The sequence below is a fragment of the Bos grunniens genome, chromosome 2 (assembly GCF_055505025.1).
Source record: "Bos grunniens cultivar Pamir isolate PY7600 chromosome 2, Bosgru_T2T1.0, whole genome shotgun sequence".
NCBI lineage: Eukaryota > Metazoa > Chordata > Mammalia > Artiodactyla > Bovidae > Bos > Bos grunniens.
The window spans coordinates 98,849,359-98,866,480 of record NC_141166.1 but is presented as its reverse complement, the minus strand read 5'-3'; the positions used below and the strand labels follow the sequence as shown (position 1 = coordinate 98,866,480).

Genomic DNA, 17,122 nt, shown 5'->3' with positions numbered 1-17,122 from the left:
CCTTGGGACTTTGCTCTTTCTTGTTAGAACAGAGACTATCATTTGTTTCAGTGGAGGTTTGCATGATCTTTGTGACCTGACCATGACTTAACTTGGAGAACAAAGGATCTGACACTAGAATTTTGCAACAACTATGGCCCCTCCCTTACCTTTCATATAAAAAGGGATTTGCTAAAAGCTTTTGGGGAGTTTGGGGTTTTTTAAGGCATGAGCCACCTGTCTCTTTGCAGGGCCCTGTAGCAAGCCTTTCTCTGCTCCAAACTCTGACATTTTGATATCTCTTGGCCTCACTGTGTGTTGGGTACCTGGTACCAAAACTCCCCATGCATCTGACCCCACCTTCCACCTCTTTAGTCTTACTATCTATCTGATACCCTGCTTTACCTACTAGACTTTGTCCTAACAGTGCTGGCCTTCTTCCTATTCCTCACATAAGCCAGACTCCTTCCTGTTTCAAGGCCTTTGCACGGGCTGTTTCTTCTGTTCCACTGATGGCTCTTTTTGTCTTTTAGTCTTAGCATTAATGTCCTTTCCTCTGAGATGCCTGTACTGACCACTCATACGAGAGAAGCCCCAGTCACTCCCTATCCCCTCACCCAGTTTATACCTCACTTACCTCCTCCTAATACTTTCTTACCTACTTTTTTATGAGTTTACTTACTACAATGGCAACCCACTCCAGTACTCTTGCCTGGAAAATCCTATGGATGGAGGAACCTGGTAGGCTGGAGTCCATGCAGTCGCAGAGAGTGGGACACGACTGAGCGACTTCACTTTCACTTTTCACTTTCATGCATTGAAGAAGGAAATGGCAACCCACTCCAGTGTTCTTGCCTGGAAAATCCCAGGGATGGCAGAGCCTGGTGGGCTGCCGTCTGTGGGGTCACACAGAGTTGGACACGACTGAAGCAACTTAGCAGCCACTGACTAGAGCATAAACTCCTTTATCATGGTTGCCACTGTATGTAGGCTTTCAGGTGATTTTTTTCTTACTTTATTTTTTTAGTTGCTTTTGTAGTATTGTCATATTGCTTTCATAAATAATTAAAAATGAACATTAAAAATCAGTGCCCATCTGGGGATTAGTAGCAAGGATGTGAGGAAAGGAGGGGGTGATTGAAACAGAGGCAGTCTGGTAAGCTTTCTGCCTTATCACAAACAAAACTCACTGTGAGTGCAGAGTGGCTATAATTGAACTCATTTTGGGGTTATCTGTCCAGAAGCCCCTTTAAAGCTCCTTTGCCTGATGGACACTGCCTAGATGTGACATCTCTTGAACCCTCTTCCATGGATTCTGAAAGGGACTTTCACTTATTTAATTTGTCATCACTTACTGACTTTTGAGAAAAATTTCTGTGACTTTAAATTTAAATATTGAATAAATCAATAATTTGCATACCACTTGCTTTAAATGTCCTATAGGTTGACTTCGTGAAGAAACAATTGAAAGCTGTCTATGAACAACTTAGGCTAGAGCAAGAGGAAATAGAAAATTATCTTTCAGACTGGAGCATGAAAGTAAGTGCAATACAGATAGTAATCTATCAATTTGTCATTTATATTAAATAGAACAATCATATAATTTTTTTTTTCAGATATTAGATCATTCTTCAGAAGAAAGAAGTAACCTGCTTAGTCAACTGCCCATGGAATTAGAAACTTTGGAATGTCCATACCCTGACTTGAAATCTTCAATCCTTAATGAATTCTATAACTTTACAGAGAAATATCAAAAGAAACTTCAAGATTTTGATCTGCAGTTAGAAGACATATACAGGTGATGAGCTAAAACTTCTTCAATTATGTAGATTTTTGTCATAAAATTTTTTATTTTTTTTAGGGGTCACTATACTTCTAATTTACCATTTTTAGAGACACCTTGTGCTTGGAATATAGTCTACCAGTAAATGTTTAAATTGACTCTTGAAAGGAGAGGTTTTCTTATTTTTTCTGCAAAGTAATTTCCCTGAAGTAACGGTTTTAAAGATTTGTATATGGTTAAAGTATCTTTCTTATTTATCACTTTACTATTGGTAAGAAATAGTTTTTAAACATGAATTTTTTTAAAACTTGAATTTTTTATAACTGAATTTTCATTTCAAGATATGAAGCTTCTCTTCAGTGGAAATTTTAAAATCAGTACTAAAAATTGATTACAGAGGAAAATATACCCATGTAATTATGTTATCTGTAATCTACCATGATTTTGCCCTATACTGAATACAAAACATATTTTATAAACTTTTTTAGAAAATGCACCGTTAAAATTCAAGTTTAGTTAATTTACAATTTTGTGTTAGTTTCAGGTGTATAGCAAAGTGACTCAGCTATATATATATATTTTTCAGATTATTTTCCATTATATGTTATTATAAGATATTGAATATAGTTCCCTGTGCTATAGAGTAAATCCTGTTGCTTTAAACTAGACTTTGTCCTAACAGTGCTGGCCTTTCTGTTACTTTATGTGTAGTAGTTTGTTAGTCCCATATTCCAAATTTATCTCTCCACTCATTTCTGCTTTGGTAAGCATATGTTTGTTTTCTATATTTGTGAGTCTGTTTCTTTTTTGTGCGTAGATTCATGTATTATTTTTTAGATTCCACACATAAATGATAACATGTAATACTTGTCTTTCTCTGACTTCACTTAGTAAGATAATCTCTAAGTCCATCCATTTTGCTGTAAATGGCAATAAGAAAATGACTTTTGATTGTATCATGAGAATGACAATCCTCTTCTGAATGACAACTATAATGCTAAGTGACTTAAAATTCTTGTTGGCAAGGCCATCTTCTCTAGTGTAAATTCTATATTAAAATTCATTTAATGAACAAACTGAGAAATGCCACCCTGGGTCAAATCAATAACCTACTTCATATAGTGTTAAGTATATAAAGTTTCTGGGGAACATTTTGTAGGAAAATATGCTTTTTACTCTATTATGTTGAATTCAAAAATTTCCCCAAAGAATGTACATTTAAAAAGAAAGAAACACTATTGAAGGGACATATTTATAGTAAATTAGAAGTAAAAGACACTTCCCTTGAAATGAAAGATGATAAATGTGCAAATATTCAGTTCAGTTCAGTCGCTCAGTCGTGTCCGACTCTTTGCGACCCCATGAACTGCAGCACGCCAGGCCTCCCTGTCCATCACCAACTCCCGGAGTTCACTCAAACTCATGTCCATCGAGTCGGTGATGCTATCCAGCCATCTCATCTTCTGTCGTCCCCTTTTCCTCCTGCCCCCAATCCCTCCCAGCATCAGGGTCTTTTCCAATTAGTCAAATTTTCACATGAGGTGGCCAAAGTATTGGAGTTTCAGCTTTAACATCAGTCCTTCCAATGAACACCCAGCAAATATTAGTATTTATTATATTTCTTAATGAATTGCTTGTGAATGAAGCTCTTCTATGTAAAATTACTAGTGTTAAATTAATAACAAAGACAATCTTAAATCCTACCAACCCGAGCTCTTTGCTTTCTTAGCTTCTTGATCCAGACTCCTCTGTGAGAGCTTCTGTGTGTCTCAGCTCTCGGAAAGGCAATCCTAGGTGAAGTCTGTGGCTTTCAAGACCTAAGCTGGTTTCTTACTTCTCTGTGGCAACGGTCACATGTTCCTCATAGGCAAACATGTTTGTGGTCTCCTGAAAGCCCCCTGCCTTTCTGTCTTCCTTTCTTCCCATCTTGTAATAAAGCTGAGAAAATATTAATAATATATAATTAATAGTTTATTTATTGATTAATTATACTTTAATTGAAACTCAATCACAGTGAAATATTAACCATGTACTTAGTTTATCTCTAATTGTAAAATAAACATTCTCTCTCCCTTCCCAACCCCAACCTTGTTAAAGAGATTTTAGAACTCATCCAGCAAGGATGAGGGGGTTTTTTGTGTTTGCTGTTGGTGTTTTTAGTAATTAGACTGATTGTGCCATGAAGGGAGGTAAACCTGACTGTCGTTTTAAAGTGGGTTGGCTGCCCCATGACCTTTCTTCCCAGATGGCATCTTGTCCCTCAGGAAAGCTGGCTGAGACTGTGGTATTTCTAGGTTAATGGCTCCTAAACATGGAAGCTTTGCCTTAGCAGCCTATATCAGCTCCCTTCCACTAGGATCTATTTTTTACAACACACTTTCTTACCTCTGTTTGAATCTAAACTCTTTGTGCTCTTCTTTTGGGTAACCCTGCACCACTCAGTAAAGACTGAGATTCACAGCTCCATTGCCATTACTGAGATTAGAGAATGAGATGAATATGCTAAGATTTCTGCACAAAGAAGCAGCACTGAAGGAAAAATAGCTCAGAAAGACTTGATGGAAGAAGTATGATTCACTATGGAATCTGAGGAATGCATAGGGTTAAAATAAGACAGAAGGGCGCTGGTAAGAACCTTCCCAGAAGGTATATTCAATGCTGAGGCTGTACACCCTAGAAGATAAAGTAATTAGCAGTATTTGTATCGTTAGCACCAAGCATATCCTGGTACATAGCAGCTTCTAAATAAATGATTGCTCAATTGAGATGAATGAAAGGTGAAAACAATGAGGTGAGAGTGGCAAGTCCTGTTATGAGAGCAGTAGAAAAGTACTTTGGAAGAATATGGGTTCATAAATTCTAGTTTAATAGTCTGTTTGTCACATATAATTATCCAGAATAAATTTCATATAGCTAATGATATGTTCTACTTGATGATATTTATTCAGTAATCCTTAATATACAGTGGTCGCTGCTAAGCTCCTTGGTAAGGGGTTCAACAGGTAGACTAGACTAGAATGTGTCCTTCCCTTTAAGAAGGCTTGGAATATTGAGGGGAATGGACATATGCACATTTACCCTGACCAAATTATAGACAAATGCCAACTGCAGAGACCATGACAAATATGCTGGCAGTGAATGATGAAACACCAATAAAATTGAATGAGATTTCAGAAGTAGTCTTACTGAGGAGAAAGAGAATAAATAGGCTATTCTGAATAACTACAGAGGTGGTGTGCATCAGAAATCTCTGGCTATTGGTGAGTCAGTCATGTAAATATACTGTTCTATCTAGCACAATGAATTATATGTTTAACTCTCATTTGCCAATATCTGCCATGATTTGGATAAGACCATTTCACCTTTTGGTTCTAGTTTTTAGGCCTTGTAAGAATTCGCATAGCTTGTGTATATGTATGCGTACACCTGCACAAGTGAGTGTGTATATATTTTAAATAGATGCCTACTGCTAGGACTAAGAAGGCTGAAAGGTCTGGGGGACATTTTTAAATTATAAGAAATTTTCATTGCGATCATGGTTAATCCCAACATTTAACTGCTCCTATTTAGTAGCAGCTTGCCAGTTTGGATTGGAATGATTCCATCCCCAGATCCAAAGGTACACCCTAGCTGGGAATGTGTACCAGTCAGTAGCTTCATTTCCTCAGGCCACAGCAAAAGGTGGTCCAAATCAGAGCAAAGCTCAGAACTTTTGTTAGATACAGGTGAGAAGTAGTGCATTCTTTTCACTGTGGTTCTACCAGGAAAGTACACAACTGTGGTTGCTGCTGGCAGCCATGTTGTGAGTGAAGGAGAGCAGCAAACAAGCAGAGGAGAGGGTACAGATACCATGGGAGACTGGGTTGGTACCTTGTTTGAACAGCATGGGAAACCAACCTCATTGTTGCATTTCCAAAAGCAATTAGTCCAATTAATGTCTTAAATCAGTTTGACTATAAAATTCCTAATTTTATTCAATAGTTGATCTGATTTCAAAATACCCTGCTGCTGCTACTGCTAAGTCGCTTCAGTCGTGTCCGACTCTGTGCGACCCCATAGACGACAGCCCACCAGGCTCCGCTGTCCCTGGGATTCTCCAGGCAAGAACACTGGAGTGGGTTGCCATTTCCTTCTCCAATGCATGAAAGTGAAAAGTGCAAGTGACGTCACTCAGTCATGTCCGACTCTTCACGACCCCATGGACTGCAGCCTACCAGGCTCCTCCATCCATGGGATTTTCCAGGCAAGAGTACTGGAGTGGGGTGCCATTACCCATGACTCATGAAATTAATCTGTTAATTTAATACAATTGGAATTGAAGAATTCTTGAACATTATTCCAAAATATATTAGGAAGATTAAGGTTGTGAAATTGCCCAAAGTTTCAGAATGAAGAATAACTGGGGGTGGTTGTTCAGATGCTCCGTCATGTACAACTCTTTGCAACCCCATGGACTGCAGCACGCCAGGCTTCCCCGTCCTTCACCATCTCCTGGAGTTTGCTCAAACTCACGCCCATTGTGTTGATGCCATCCAGCCAATCTCATCCTCTGTCACCCCCTTCTCCTCCTGCCCTCAATCTTTCCCAGCATCAGGATCTTTTCCAATTAGTCGGCTCTTCCCATCAGGTAGCCAACTTATTAGAGCTTCAGCTGTAGCGTCAGTCCTTCCAATGAATATTCAGAGTCGATTTCCTTTAGGATTTACTTTAGCAAGTTGGTCTCCTTGCTGTCCAAGAGACGCTGATAGTCTTCTCCAATACCACAGTTCAAAAGCATCAATTCTTTGGTGCTCAGCTTTCTTTTTGGTCCAACTCTCACATCCATACATGACTACTGGAAAAACCATAGCTTTGAGTAGATGGACCTTTGTTGGCAAAGTAATGTCTCTGCTTTTTAATATGCTGTCTAGGTTGGTCATAGCTTTTCTTCCAAGGAGCAAATGTCTTTTAATTTCATGGCTGTAGTTACCATCTGCAGTGATTTTGAAGCCCAAGAAAATAAAGTCTGTCACTGCTTCCATTGTTTCCCCATTTATTTGCCATGAAGTGATGGGACTAGATGCCATGATCTCAGTTTTTTGAATGCTGAATTTTAAGCCAGCCTTTTCAACCTCCTCTTTCACTCTCAAGGGGCTCTTTTGTTCCTCTTTGCTTTCTGACATTAGGATAGTATCATCTGTTTATCTGAGGTTGTTGATATTTCTCCCAGAAATCTTGATTCCAGCTTATGATTCATCCAGCCCGGCATTTCACATGATGTCTTCTGCACAGAAGTTAAATAAACAGGATGACAATATACATCCTTGACATACTCCTTTCCCAATTTTGAACTAGTCCACTGTTCTATGTTTGGTTCTAACTGTTGTTTCTTGATGTGCATACAGGTTTCTCAGGAGGCAGGTAAGGCAGTCTGGTATTTCCGTCTCTTTAAGAATTTTTCAGTTTGTTGTGATTCACATAGTCAAAGGCTTTAGTGTAGTCAGTGAAGTAGAAGTAGAGGTTTTTCTGGAATTTCTTTGCTTTTTCTATAAGAAAAATTTCTGTAAGATATAGCAGATGTTAGCAATTTGATCTCTGGTTTCTCTGCCTTTTCTAAATGCAGCTTATACTTCTGGAAGTTCTCAGTTCATGTACTGCTGGAGGCTAGCTTGAAGAATTTTGAGCATTACCTTGCTAGCTGTGAAATGAGTACAATTTGTGGTAGTTTGAATAGTCTTTGACATTACCCTTCTTTGAGACTGGAATGAAAACTGACCTTTTCCAGTCCTGTGGCCACTGCTGACTTCCAAATTTGCTAGCATATTGAATGCAGCACTTTAATAGCATCATATGTTAGGATTTGAAATAGCTCAGCTGGAATTCCATCACCTCCATTAGATTTGATTGTGGTAATGCTTTCTGGGATCCACTTGACTTCACACTTCAGGATGTCTGGCTCTAGGTGAGTGACCACACCACTGTGGTTGTCCCTAGGTAGAATGGGAAAGACTAGAGTTCTCTTTAAGAGAAGTAGGGATACCAAGGAAACATTTCATGCAAAGATGGGCACAATAAAGGACAGAAGTGAAATTGACTTCATTGTGGCTAGGAGAGTGGTAAAACTTGCATACCGAATATAAATATATATTTAATATTAAAGCAAATTAGAAGGTTTTATATGTCTGTAGCAGCTCAGTGGAAGAAAATAGAAATACAGAGAGTATCTATAATAATTTAATTTGATGTAAAGGTAAAATTTTTATACTGTGAGGGAAAGATTGGATTATTTATATGATAATACTAAATAGCAGGGAATTAGAAAATGAGGTTAAATCTCTTATTCCATGTGACTCAATGAACTCCAGATGCATTAAAATATGAATAAGAAAAAAATCGTAAAATAATTAGATAAAAATAAAAACAAATATTAAGTAATCTTGGAGTAGAGAAGTCCTTTTAAAACATGTTGCTGCTACTGCTGCTAAGTCGCTTCAGTCGTGTCCAACTCTGTGCGACCCCATAGACAGCAGCCCATCAGGCTTCCCCGTCCCTGGGATTCTCCAGGCAAGAACACTGGAGTGGGTTGCCATTTCCTTCTCCAATGCATGAAAGTGAAAAGTGAAAGTGAAGTCGTTTAGTCGTATCCGACTCTTTGCGACCCCATGAACTGCATGTTACCTGCAGCGAAATCATGAAGAAAAAATTTAAATATATACAATGACATAAACATTTAATAAAATCTAACAGGATGTTTCCTCAGGCAAGTATAAAATCTTTAAAGAATCAATATGGACTTCTAATTTTCTGTCCAGCAAGTAAGGGGCTTATCATTTGCTACTCTGCTCTGATGAGGAGTAGAAAGTTGAGCAAACTGGAAAATCCTCTTCTTCTGTATGTCAGAGGAATAAGGCCAAGGGCAAATCACTGCACCCAAAACTGGAGACACAGGTGATACAGAGAATCACAAATTATCTGAGAAGAAACCCATTAGCAGAAACTTTCATAGGAACCAGTGTTGGGGTAGAAAAAGCTGCACTATAATTGATGAATTACTGGATGCTGAGTGTGGACAACTCAGAATTAAAAATCCTAGGGACCTTAGTCATGGGCGCTCCCCACACTTTTTTGAGTTTTACTTCAAGGAGTTCCACTAGATATCCACAGTGAATATTTGTGAAAACTCCCCTCAAGCCTCTGGTAGGGGAAGGGGAAAAACACATTTTGAGTAACCCCAGAGGATTCTGTTCTTCTTAACAAAGGCTGCTCAGTGGAAAAGAATCAGCCTTCCAATGCAGGAGACTCAGGAGACTCTTGTTCAGTCCCTGGGTTGGGAAGATCCCACCCTCCTTCCATATTGTTAAAGTGTCAATTGTATACTTGAATATATGGTGATTTATTTCTGACTCTTTTTTTGACCCCTTGGACAGTAGCCCACCAGGCTTCTCTGTCCATGAAATTTTTTCAGGCAAGAATATGGAGAGGGTTGCCATTTCTTACTCCAGGGGATACTTGAATATATAGTGATTTATTTTTGGTTATTCATTGTAGTAGCTAAAGATTAAGGAAATAATCTTAATACCAATAGGGGTTAATTTTATAAGTTTCTGTACAATGTATTATTTTCTGGATTAAAAAATAATGTAGGGAATTCCCTGGTGGTCCAGTGATTAGAGCTCTGTGCTTTCACTTCTGGAGACCCTTAGCTCCCCTGGTCTGGGAGCTAACATCCTGCAAGCTGCATGGCACAGCCAAAAAAAAAAAAAAAGGTAAATACTTAGCATTCACTGATATGAAACACTCTCCAGGGTCAAGCTGATTAGGGTGTGATATAAGGTTAAGCAAACCTTGTAACAGTGTACAGTACACATTTTGTAAATTAGTAAAAAGTAAACGTGTACTCTCTCTCTCATTACATATACGTATATTCGGATATATATTTGCTTATATGTCTGAAAAATACAAAAAAATTGATACCTTTTGTTTCCTTGGGGACAGGAGCTAGAAGACTGGGCATCTGAGTGTGAGAGAAAATTTTTATTGTACCCCCCCCCAATTTATTAAACCTTTTGAATTTTGAAACCTGTGAATATAATATCTATTCTAAAGACAAGGAATTTTTTAAGGAAAAAATAATAAGGGTAAAAATTAAATAATAAATAGGAAATATTGGCAAATATCAGGCACAAAAAATTAAAATCATTAAAACATATGAAGACAGTTTGCTAATTAATTGATTGAATGAACAGCCAGAAGTGAAAAGGGACAAAAGAGATGAAGAAGTTATTTATATTTCATATTTTTAACAAATATTTGTTGAGAAATTACTGGCATAAAATAGACAAACCCCCCTGTACTCATGAAGCAAGTTGGAGACACACAGTTAAACGTGATACCTAGTTAAATTATTCACAGCAGTGCATTAGAAGGTGAAAAGTCCTCTGAAAAAAATAGACATTAGAGTAAAAGAGAAGTTGCTGGAGTTGTTGGGGAGGAGGCAGATTGTAATTTTGAATAGATTTTTGGCAATAGTCCCAGCTGAAAAAGTGACATTGAAGGGAAGTCATGAAGGGGGCAAGAGGGCTGGTCATGCAGAAATATGGAGTATGAGTGTTCTAGCCATGTTTACTAAGGTGGGTATGTTTCTGGCAGGAGGCTTGTGTGGCAGGAACAGAGTTATAGATGGGAGAAGGGTAGAAAGTATAATCTAAGTGGTAAGAGTGAGGGTGGGACATTTAGAGCCCAATAGCCATTTCTAAAACTTCCAATTCTACTCTGAGTACTATGGGAAGCTATTGGAAGCAGAAGTATGAGGAAATGTGCAGAGTAACAAGACCTAAGTTATGTTTTAGCAGTATCACTCTGGCAGTTGTTGTGTTTATGATGGAGGAAAGGAGGGGCAAGAGAAGACTGAACCTTTAGAAAGTTATTTTAAAAGCCCAGGTGAGAGATAATGATGGCCTGCATTAGGAAGTGGAGGTAGTGTGAAATCATCAGCTTTTGGACACATTTAAAAGGTCACGCCAGTGAGAAAAAGAGAGCAATAAAAGCATAGTCCAGAATTTTGTGGTTGAGGAACTGGAAGGAAGAAGTTACCATTAACTGCGTTGGGGAAGATTGTAAGCAAAGCAGAGGGGAAAATCAGGCATTCAGGTTTGGAACTTTGAGTTTGATGCCATCAGGTGTCCAAGTACAGCCTTTGGGAAGGAAGGCAGTCAGTTTTATAAGTCTGGAGTTCTGGACAGAGATCAGAGCTGGAGATACGTGTTTGTGAGTCACCAGTATGAAATTGGATGTGATCACCAAAACAGTGAGTGAAGGGACAAAGGAGAAGATAAAGACTGATTCCTTGGGTCTGCTGGCATTACAGTGTCAGCATGAAGAGGAGTCATCAAGAAAGGAGATACTAGGTCTGTTAAATACAAAGGAAACCTGAAAAGTGTGCTGTTCCAGAAGGCAAGGTAAGAGGGAGTGGGCAGCACTGTAAGCTAAGGAGGGGTGATAACACTAAGTCAAATAAAATAGGACTGGTGGTTGACTGCTGACTCCATATGGAGGTCATTGGTAACCGTTTTCATTGAAGAAGTGGCAACAAATGCCTGACTGGGTTGGATTCAAGTGAATGGGAGGAAACAGTCGAAGGCAAAGAGCATTGATAATACTTTTGAGAAGTTCTTTTTCAAAGGAGAGCAACAAAGTAGGACCAGACTTTTATGTTGTTGTTTTGTTTTGCTTAAAATGGGACAGATAACAGTACGTTTGATACTAATGAGAATAACCCCTAAGAGGATTTAGTACACAAGTGGTTCAATGTAGAGTATATGGTCAGATTCTGGGAGATGAATTGATATTGTGGTAGCAGTCCATGGAATTCTGCATAATACACATGACAGAGGGATTTATGAAAACCCCTCTACTCATGGAAAAACTTAAAAATACTCATATTTTTACCTATAAAATGGTAAAACACAAAAGGAATTTATCCAAGATTAAAAGTATGGGGGAAATGAGTATTTTTATACATGATTAGTATATAAACTCTTTTGTGAGGCAGTCTGGGAATATGTCATCACATATCTTTATATGTGTAAATTATCTTTATCTCTTTAGAAATAATCCTAAGGGAAATAATCATAAAAGTGAAATAAATAGTTGGCTTTGAGAGTGTTCAATATTATTTTTCTTTCTTTAGTGATAGCGAAATCTTCAAAATGACTAAATAGCCAACACAGGGGATTTAGCTTCATCAATTATGATATATCCACACCATGGAATACCACACTGTCATTAATAATTATATTAAAGAATTTTTAATGACACAGGTAGTTGCAATAAGTAGCTATGCAATTAAAAAATCAGGCCACAAAATAGTTTACATAACAAGGATTCTCTTTTTTCCCTTTCCCTCTTAGCCACACGAAAAAAAAAAAAGACTGAGATTATCTACCTGCATAAATTATAATAATAGCTATCCCCAGGTAGTAATATTATAAATAATTTTGGCATACATACTATTTCTATTTTATAAAGCAAAAATAGAGACTTTTAAAAATCTAAGTTAAAGAGGGAAGAGGGGACCATTGATACTTATTGAGTACCTATTACATGACATGACAAATACCTGTAATTTTAATCTTCAATACACCTCATTTAAAAAGCTCTATTTTACTGATTTATTTTACAGTTGTAGCTATAGATGAGCACTTTCCCCTAAGTTTCTAAAAAGTAGATAGCTGAACAGGAATGAGTTTCTTCTGATGCATCTGAATAGAAAGCTTCTGCCCCACACCACACCACTTCAAGCATGTATATGTACCAGGGTATTGGTAAATTATGTTGATGACCAGAACAGTGCTGTGTCATACAAGTGTGATGTGAGCCACATACATAATTTAAAATTTTTAACTAGTCATAATAAAACATTTTAAAAGATAAAATTTATTTTAATATTATATTTTTAACTAAATTTAACTTAGTGCAAAATAGTATATTTTTAATATTTAATCAATAATTTAAAATTATTAATGAGGCATATTACATTCTTTTTTTACACAAAATCTTTTGATATCTGGTTTACGCTTCACACCACAGCATACCTGAATTGGGACTGGCCACATTTCAAGTGCTGAATAGCCACAGGTGGCTAGTAGTTACTATCTTGGACAATATGGCTTAAATGTTTTACTAAAACAATTTTTTTTAAAAATTGGCTTCAGTTGAACCTATTTATTTATTCAGTATGTTTGTGAAGCTATTTAAATTCTGTTTGGACTGTATTTCATTAGTAACATGACAAGTTTAATTACTTGTTTTAGACTTAGATGAGATTGTGGCTTTAATTTCCTAACATTTGGTGAATTAATCATATAGATGAGACAAAATTGTTTGATGCTCCACTTAGCTATGTCAGATTTGAAGCCAATACGTGGCAAAAACTATACAGTGATAACAAGTAATTTCTACTTTATTGTTTGAAAAATATATTACATTTTAAAATATTGATTCATAATTATCATTCTTTTATGAGATCTGAACCTTGAGTGCTATTTAAAAACCCACAATGATTTTAACAATTTTGGCCCTCTGGGTGTACATTGTGAAGACCCACTAGTTTTATATTTTTTCAACTAAAAATTTTCAATTTACCCTAACTATTAATGACTTTCAAAATAGCTAGTTAGTAGTATCTGTCCCTGTTTCCACTTTTTCCTCTTCTATATGCCATGAAGTGCTGGGACCAGATGCCATGATCTTAGTTTTTTGAATGCTGAGTTTTAAGCCAGATTTTTCACTCTCCTCTTTCACCTTCATCAAGAGGCTCTTTAGTTCCTCTTTGCTTTCTGACATTAGGGTGGTATCATCTGCATATCTGAGGTTGTTGAGCCACCAGGGAAGCGCTAAAAAAAAATTTGAATGAACATATTCTTACACATGTGACTATATTTTGATGAATACAAGATAGAAGAAAGAGAAAGGAGCATAACAAACAACTGTAATTCGCTTACTTGATGATGTTACAAGAAGTTCAAATGCTGGAGCCTTAATTGTTGTTTAGTCACCGAGTCATGTCTGACTTTTTTGTGACCTCATGGATTATTGCCCACCAGACTCCTCTGTTCATAAGATTATCCGAGAATACCGGAATGGGTTGTCATTTTCTTCTCCAGGGGATCTTCTGACCCAGGTATTAAACCTGCATCTCCTGCACTGGCAGGTGGATTCTTTACCCGTGGAGCCACTTGGAAAACCAGAGCTTTAATTAGCAGGTGGCATTTTTCTCTGAGAATGTAGTCTCAGAACTTTTGGAAAGTTTCAGTGCCTGGGCATGTCCAGTCTCAGGTTCTACATTTCTGGCTGTATTTTAAGGGTGGTTAATGAGGAGAGGAGTGCTCAGAAACAAGAGTATTATTATTTGAACACTAACGTATTCACTTAGTCACACTGGTTACGTGACCCCCTCAAGCAATATCCACAGTCACTGCAACTCCCATTTTCTCTTGGCGTATTCCAACATGGATGGTCCAGCCTTACCTGGGAATTTATGTTTCTCCTGGAGAGGTAATAATTGCAAACTGAGATTTTTATTTTTTGTCATATGTATTTCATAGCTTTCTCCTAAAATAAATACATTGTTGAAAAGATTTACTTTGTGTTCTTAAACTAAGAGTCACATTTGGTGATTGCGCAACCTATTCTGGGTTTGCTGTAGGAATAAAATGAAGTTTAAATTCTCTTGACTTCAGTGGAATACATTTTATCAAGGGGAAAAATAGGTCCAATTTCTCAAGGACATCCCCAAAACTAGTCTTAGATTTTTGCTTTTGCTTAATTAATAACTTAGTCTGTGTATTGACGTATATGTTATGTTCATTTAAATGTCTTTTTGGAAAGTACAAGACTAGTGGTAATAAATTTCTAGTTCAGAAGTCTTTATTGTTAGTATCATGGTAGCCCACAACTGCCTTCTTGATATAATTGCTTCACATAGAAGCTACACAGTATAATGGTGCATGAGGCTACATTTTTGATACTTCAGAAAACTGAAAAATCAGGCTTTTACAGGATGGAGTGAGAGTCATTTATGAGAGGTTTTTGTTCTTCACTATATGAAATCAAATTAATCTTGAGTAAATCAGATTGAAGAAAATGGAAACATATCAGCTTGACAGATTTGTGTCCAAGACAATTGGTCTATGCTATTTTTTAACCTGGATGATACAGATAGAATTCGTTATTAAAATAATAAAACCTGTGCAGTTATAGGCAAAGACAGGATTAAAATTTCAATGGACAGGGTTGCCAAATTTTGATATGAGAGGAATTATAATGTCTAATTAATATATCAAACCAACTGTTAATAACAAGTTTTTCCTACTTCCTTGAAGTCCGCCTGTGGATAAATATAATCCTTTGAGGGAACCATATCATTAGAACTGAGACTATGGAGAACCAGTAATGTAAGAAACTATGAGCATTGCTAATGTCTAAAAAGTAATAAATTGAGAAAAAGAACCATCATTCTTCTATTCCAGTCTTATAATTCTTAATGACTACTGGTAGTTGGTTTGAGGTGATATTATAAAAGTTTTATGTGACAAATAAAATTTCAGAAGGCCTCATAATCATTAATTAAATTTTTCCTCATCCCATCCCAAAGAAGTAGTCCAATTCTATTATTCTTGCTTTTGAACCTGGAAAATTGAGTAATAATATCAATATAAAATAATTTTATTCACTTCAACTTTATTGCATCTAAAAATATCATTGTCTCTCAAAAGTGAAGAATAAAACGGTAACATGAAAGCAGATTTTGGCTCAATAAGACTTTTTTTAAAAAATTAAATAATACGTTTGTGGGTGACCTTGTCTTTACCAATTCTGTTCACTTGAGTTTGAGCTTGTTTTGTTTTTTTTGTCTTAAAAATGGCCTTTGGTGTTGAACACTGGTCAGATATGCAGATGACACCACCCTTATGGCAGAAAGTGAAGAAAAACTAAATAGCCTCTTGATGAAAGTGAAAGTGGAGAGTGAAAAAGTTGGCTTAAAGCTCAACATTTGGAAAACTAAGATCATGGCATCCGGTCTCATCTGCTGCTGCTGCTGCTGCTGCTAAGTCACTTCAGTTGTGTCCGACTCTGTGCGACCCCATCACTTCATGGCAAATAGATGGGGAAACAGTGGATGACTTTATTTTTCTGGGCTCCAAAATCACTGCAGATGGTGATTGCAGCCATGAAATTAAAAGATGCTTACTCCTTGGAAGGAAAGTTATGACCAACCTAGACAGCATATTAAAAAGCAGAGACATTACTTTGTTAACAAAGGTCTGTCTAGTCAAGGCTATGGTTTTTCCAGTGGTCATGTATGGATGTGAGAGTTGGACTATAAAGAAAGCTGAGGGCCAAAGAATTGATGCTTTTGAACTGTGGTGTTGGAGAAGACTCTTGAGAGTCCCTTGGACTGCAAGGAGATCCAACCAGTCCTTCCTAAAGGAGATCAGTCCTGGGTGTTCATTGGTAGGACTGATTTTGAAGCTGAAACTCCAATACTTTGGCCACCTGATGCGATGAGCTGACTCATTGGAAAAGACCCTGATGCTGGGAGGGATTGTGGGCAGGAGGAGAAAGGGACGACAGAGGATGAGATGGCTGGATGGCATCACCAACTCAATGGACATGGCTTTGGATGGACTCTGGGAGTTGGTGATGGACAAGGAAGCCTGGTGTGCTGCAGTTCATGGGGTCACAAAGAGGTGTACACGACTGAGTGACTAAACTGAACTGAACTGAACTGGTCTATTCTCAGTCAGCTAAGCAGTGTCCCTGTTGGTGCTGGTTACTGGGCACACTTGTTCTGCACCCCTTGAATCACTGTATCCTTAATAGTATTGATACTTGCCTTCCAAAGCAATATTAGGATGTTACATTTAAAAAGGTCATTTTTCTTCCATTATATGAACTATCAAATAGGATATCATTGGCTAAAAGCAGAGAATATTCAACCCAAGTGAAAGTAACATAAACAATAAGGCTATTTCTTATTTCACTTGAAGCCCAGAGGTAGAGCAGTCTAAGCACAGTGAGGCCTAGTTTTCTGCATTGTCTTGCCTTGCCCTCTGGCGGGATAGATGACCTTCTGTCAGATAACTAGAGCAGTTCCACACTGCCACACTCAAGCAGAAAGAGACCTCTTCCTTGTGTCTTGTCTGAAGAGCCAGGAAACCTTTGCCCCAGAAGACTTCTCCTCCCATTTCAGTGGCCAGAATTGGGACATTTGTCCATGATTATATCAAGCACTGTCAAGAACAGAAAGCCTGAGAATGGTTGATTGTGAATGGCTTAAGATCAATCAAGATTCACTCCCGAGTCTGGAATGGGGCTCAC

At 37.5% G+C, this 17,122-nt stretch overlaps 1 protein-coding gene across 18 annotated transcripts in view; it reads left to right on the top strand.

The window, feature by feature from the left end:
- CCDC148 (coiled-coil domain containing 148) overlaps positions 1-17,122 on the top strand; it is a 297,116-nt gene that overhangs the window by 105,294 nt on the left and 174,700 nt on the right. For all 18 annotated transcript variants that reach the window (XM_086354590.1, XM_086354486.1, XM_086354468.1 and 15 more), the window contains 2 exons: positions 1,423-1,518; positions 1,596-1,777. In XM_086354590.1, the coding sequence (XP_086210716.1) occupies positions 1,513-1,518; positions 1,596-1,777 (188 nt within the window). In that variant the 5' untranslated portion in view covers positions 1,423-1,512. The remainder of the gene's footprint in view (positions 1-1,422; positions 1,519-1,595; positions 1,778-17,122) is intronic.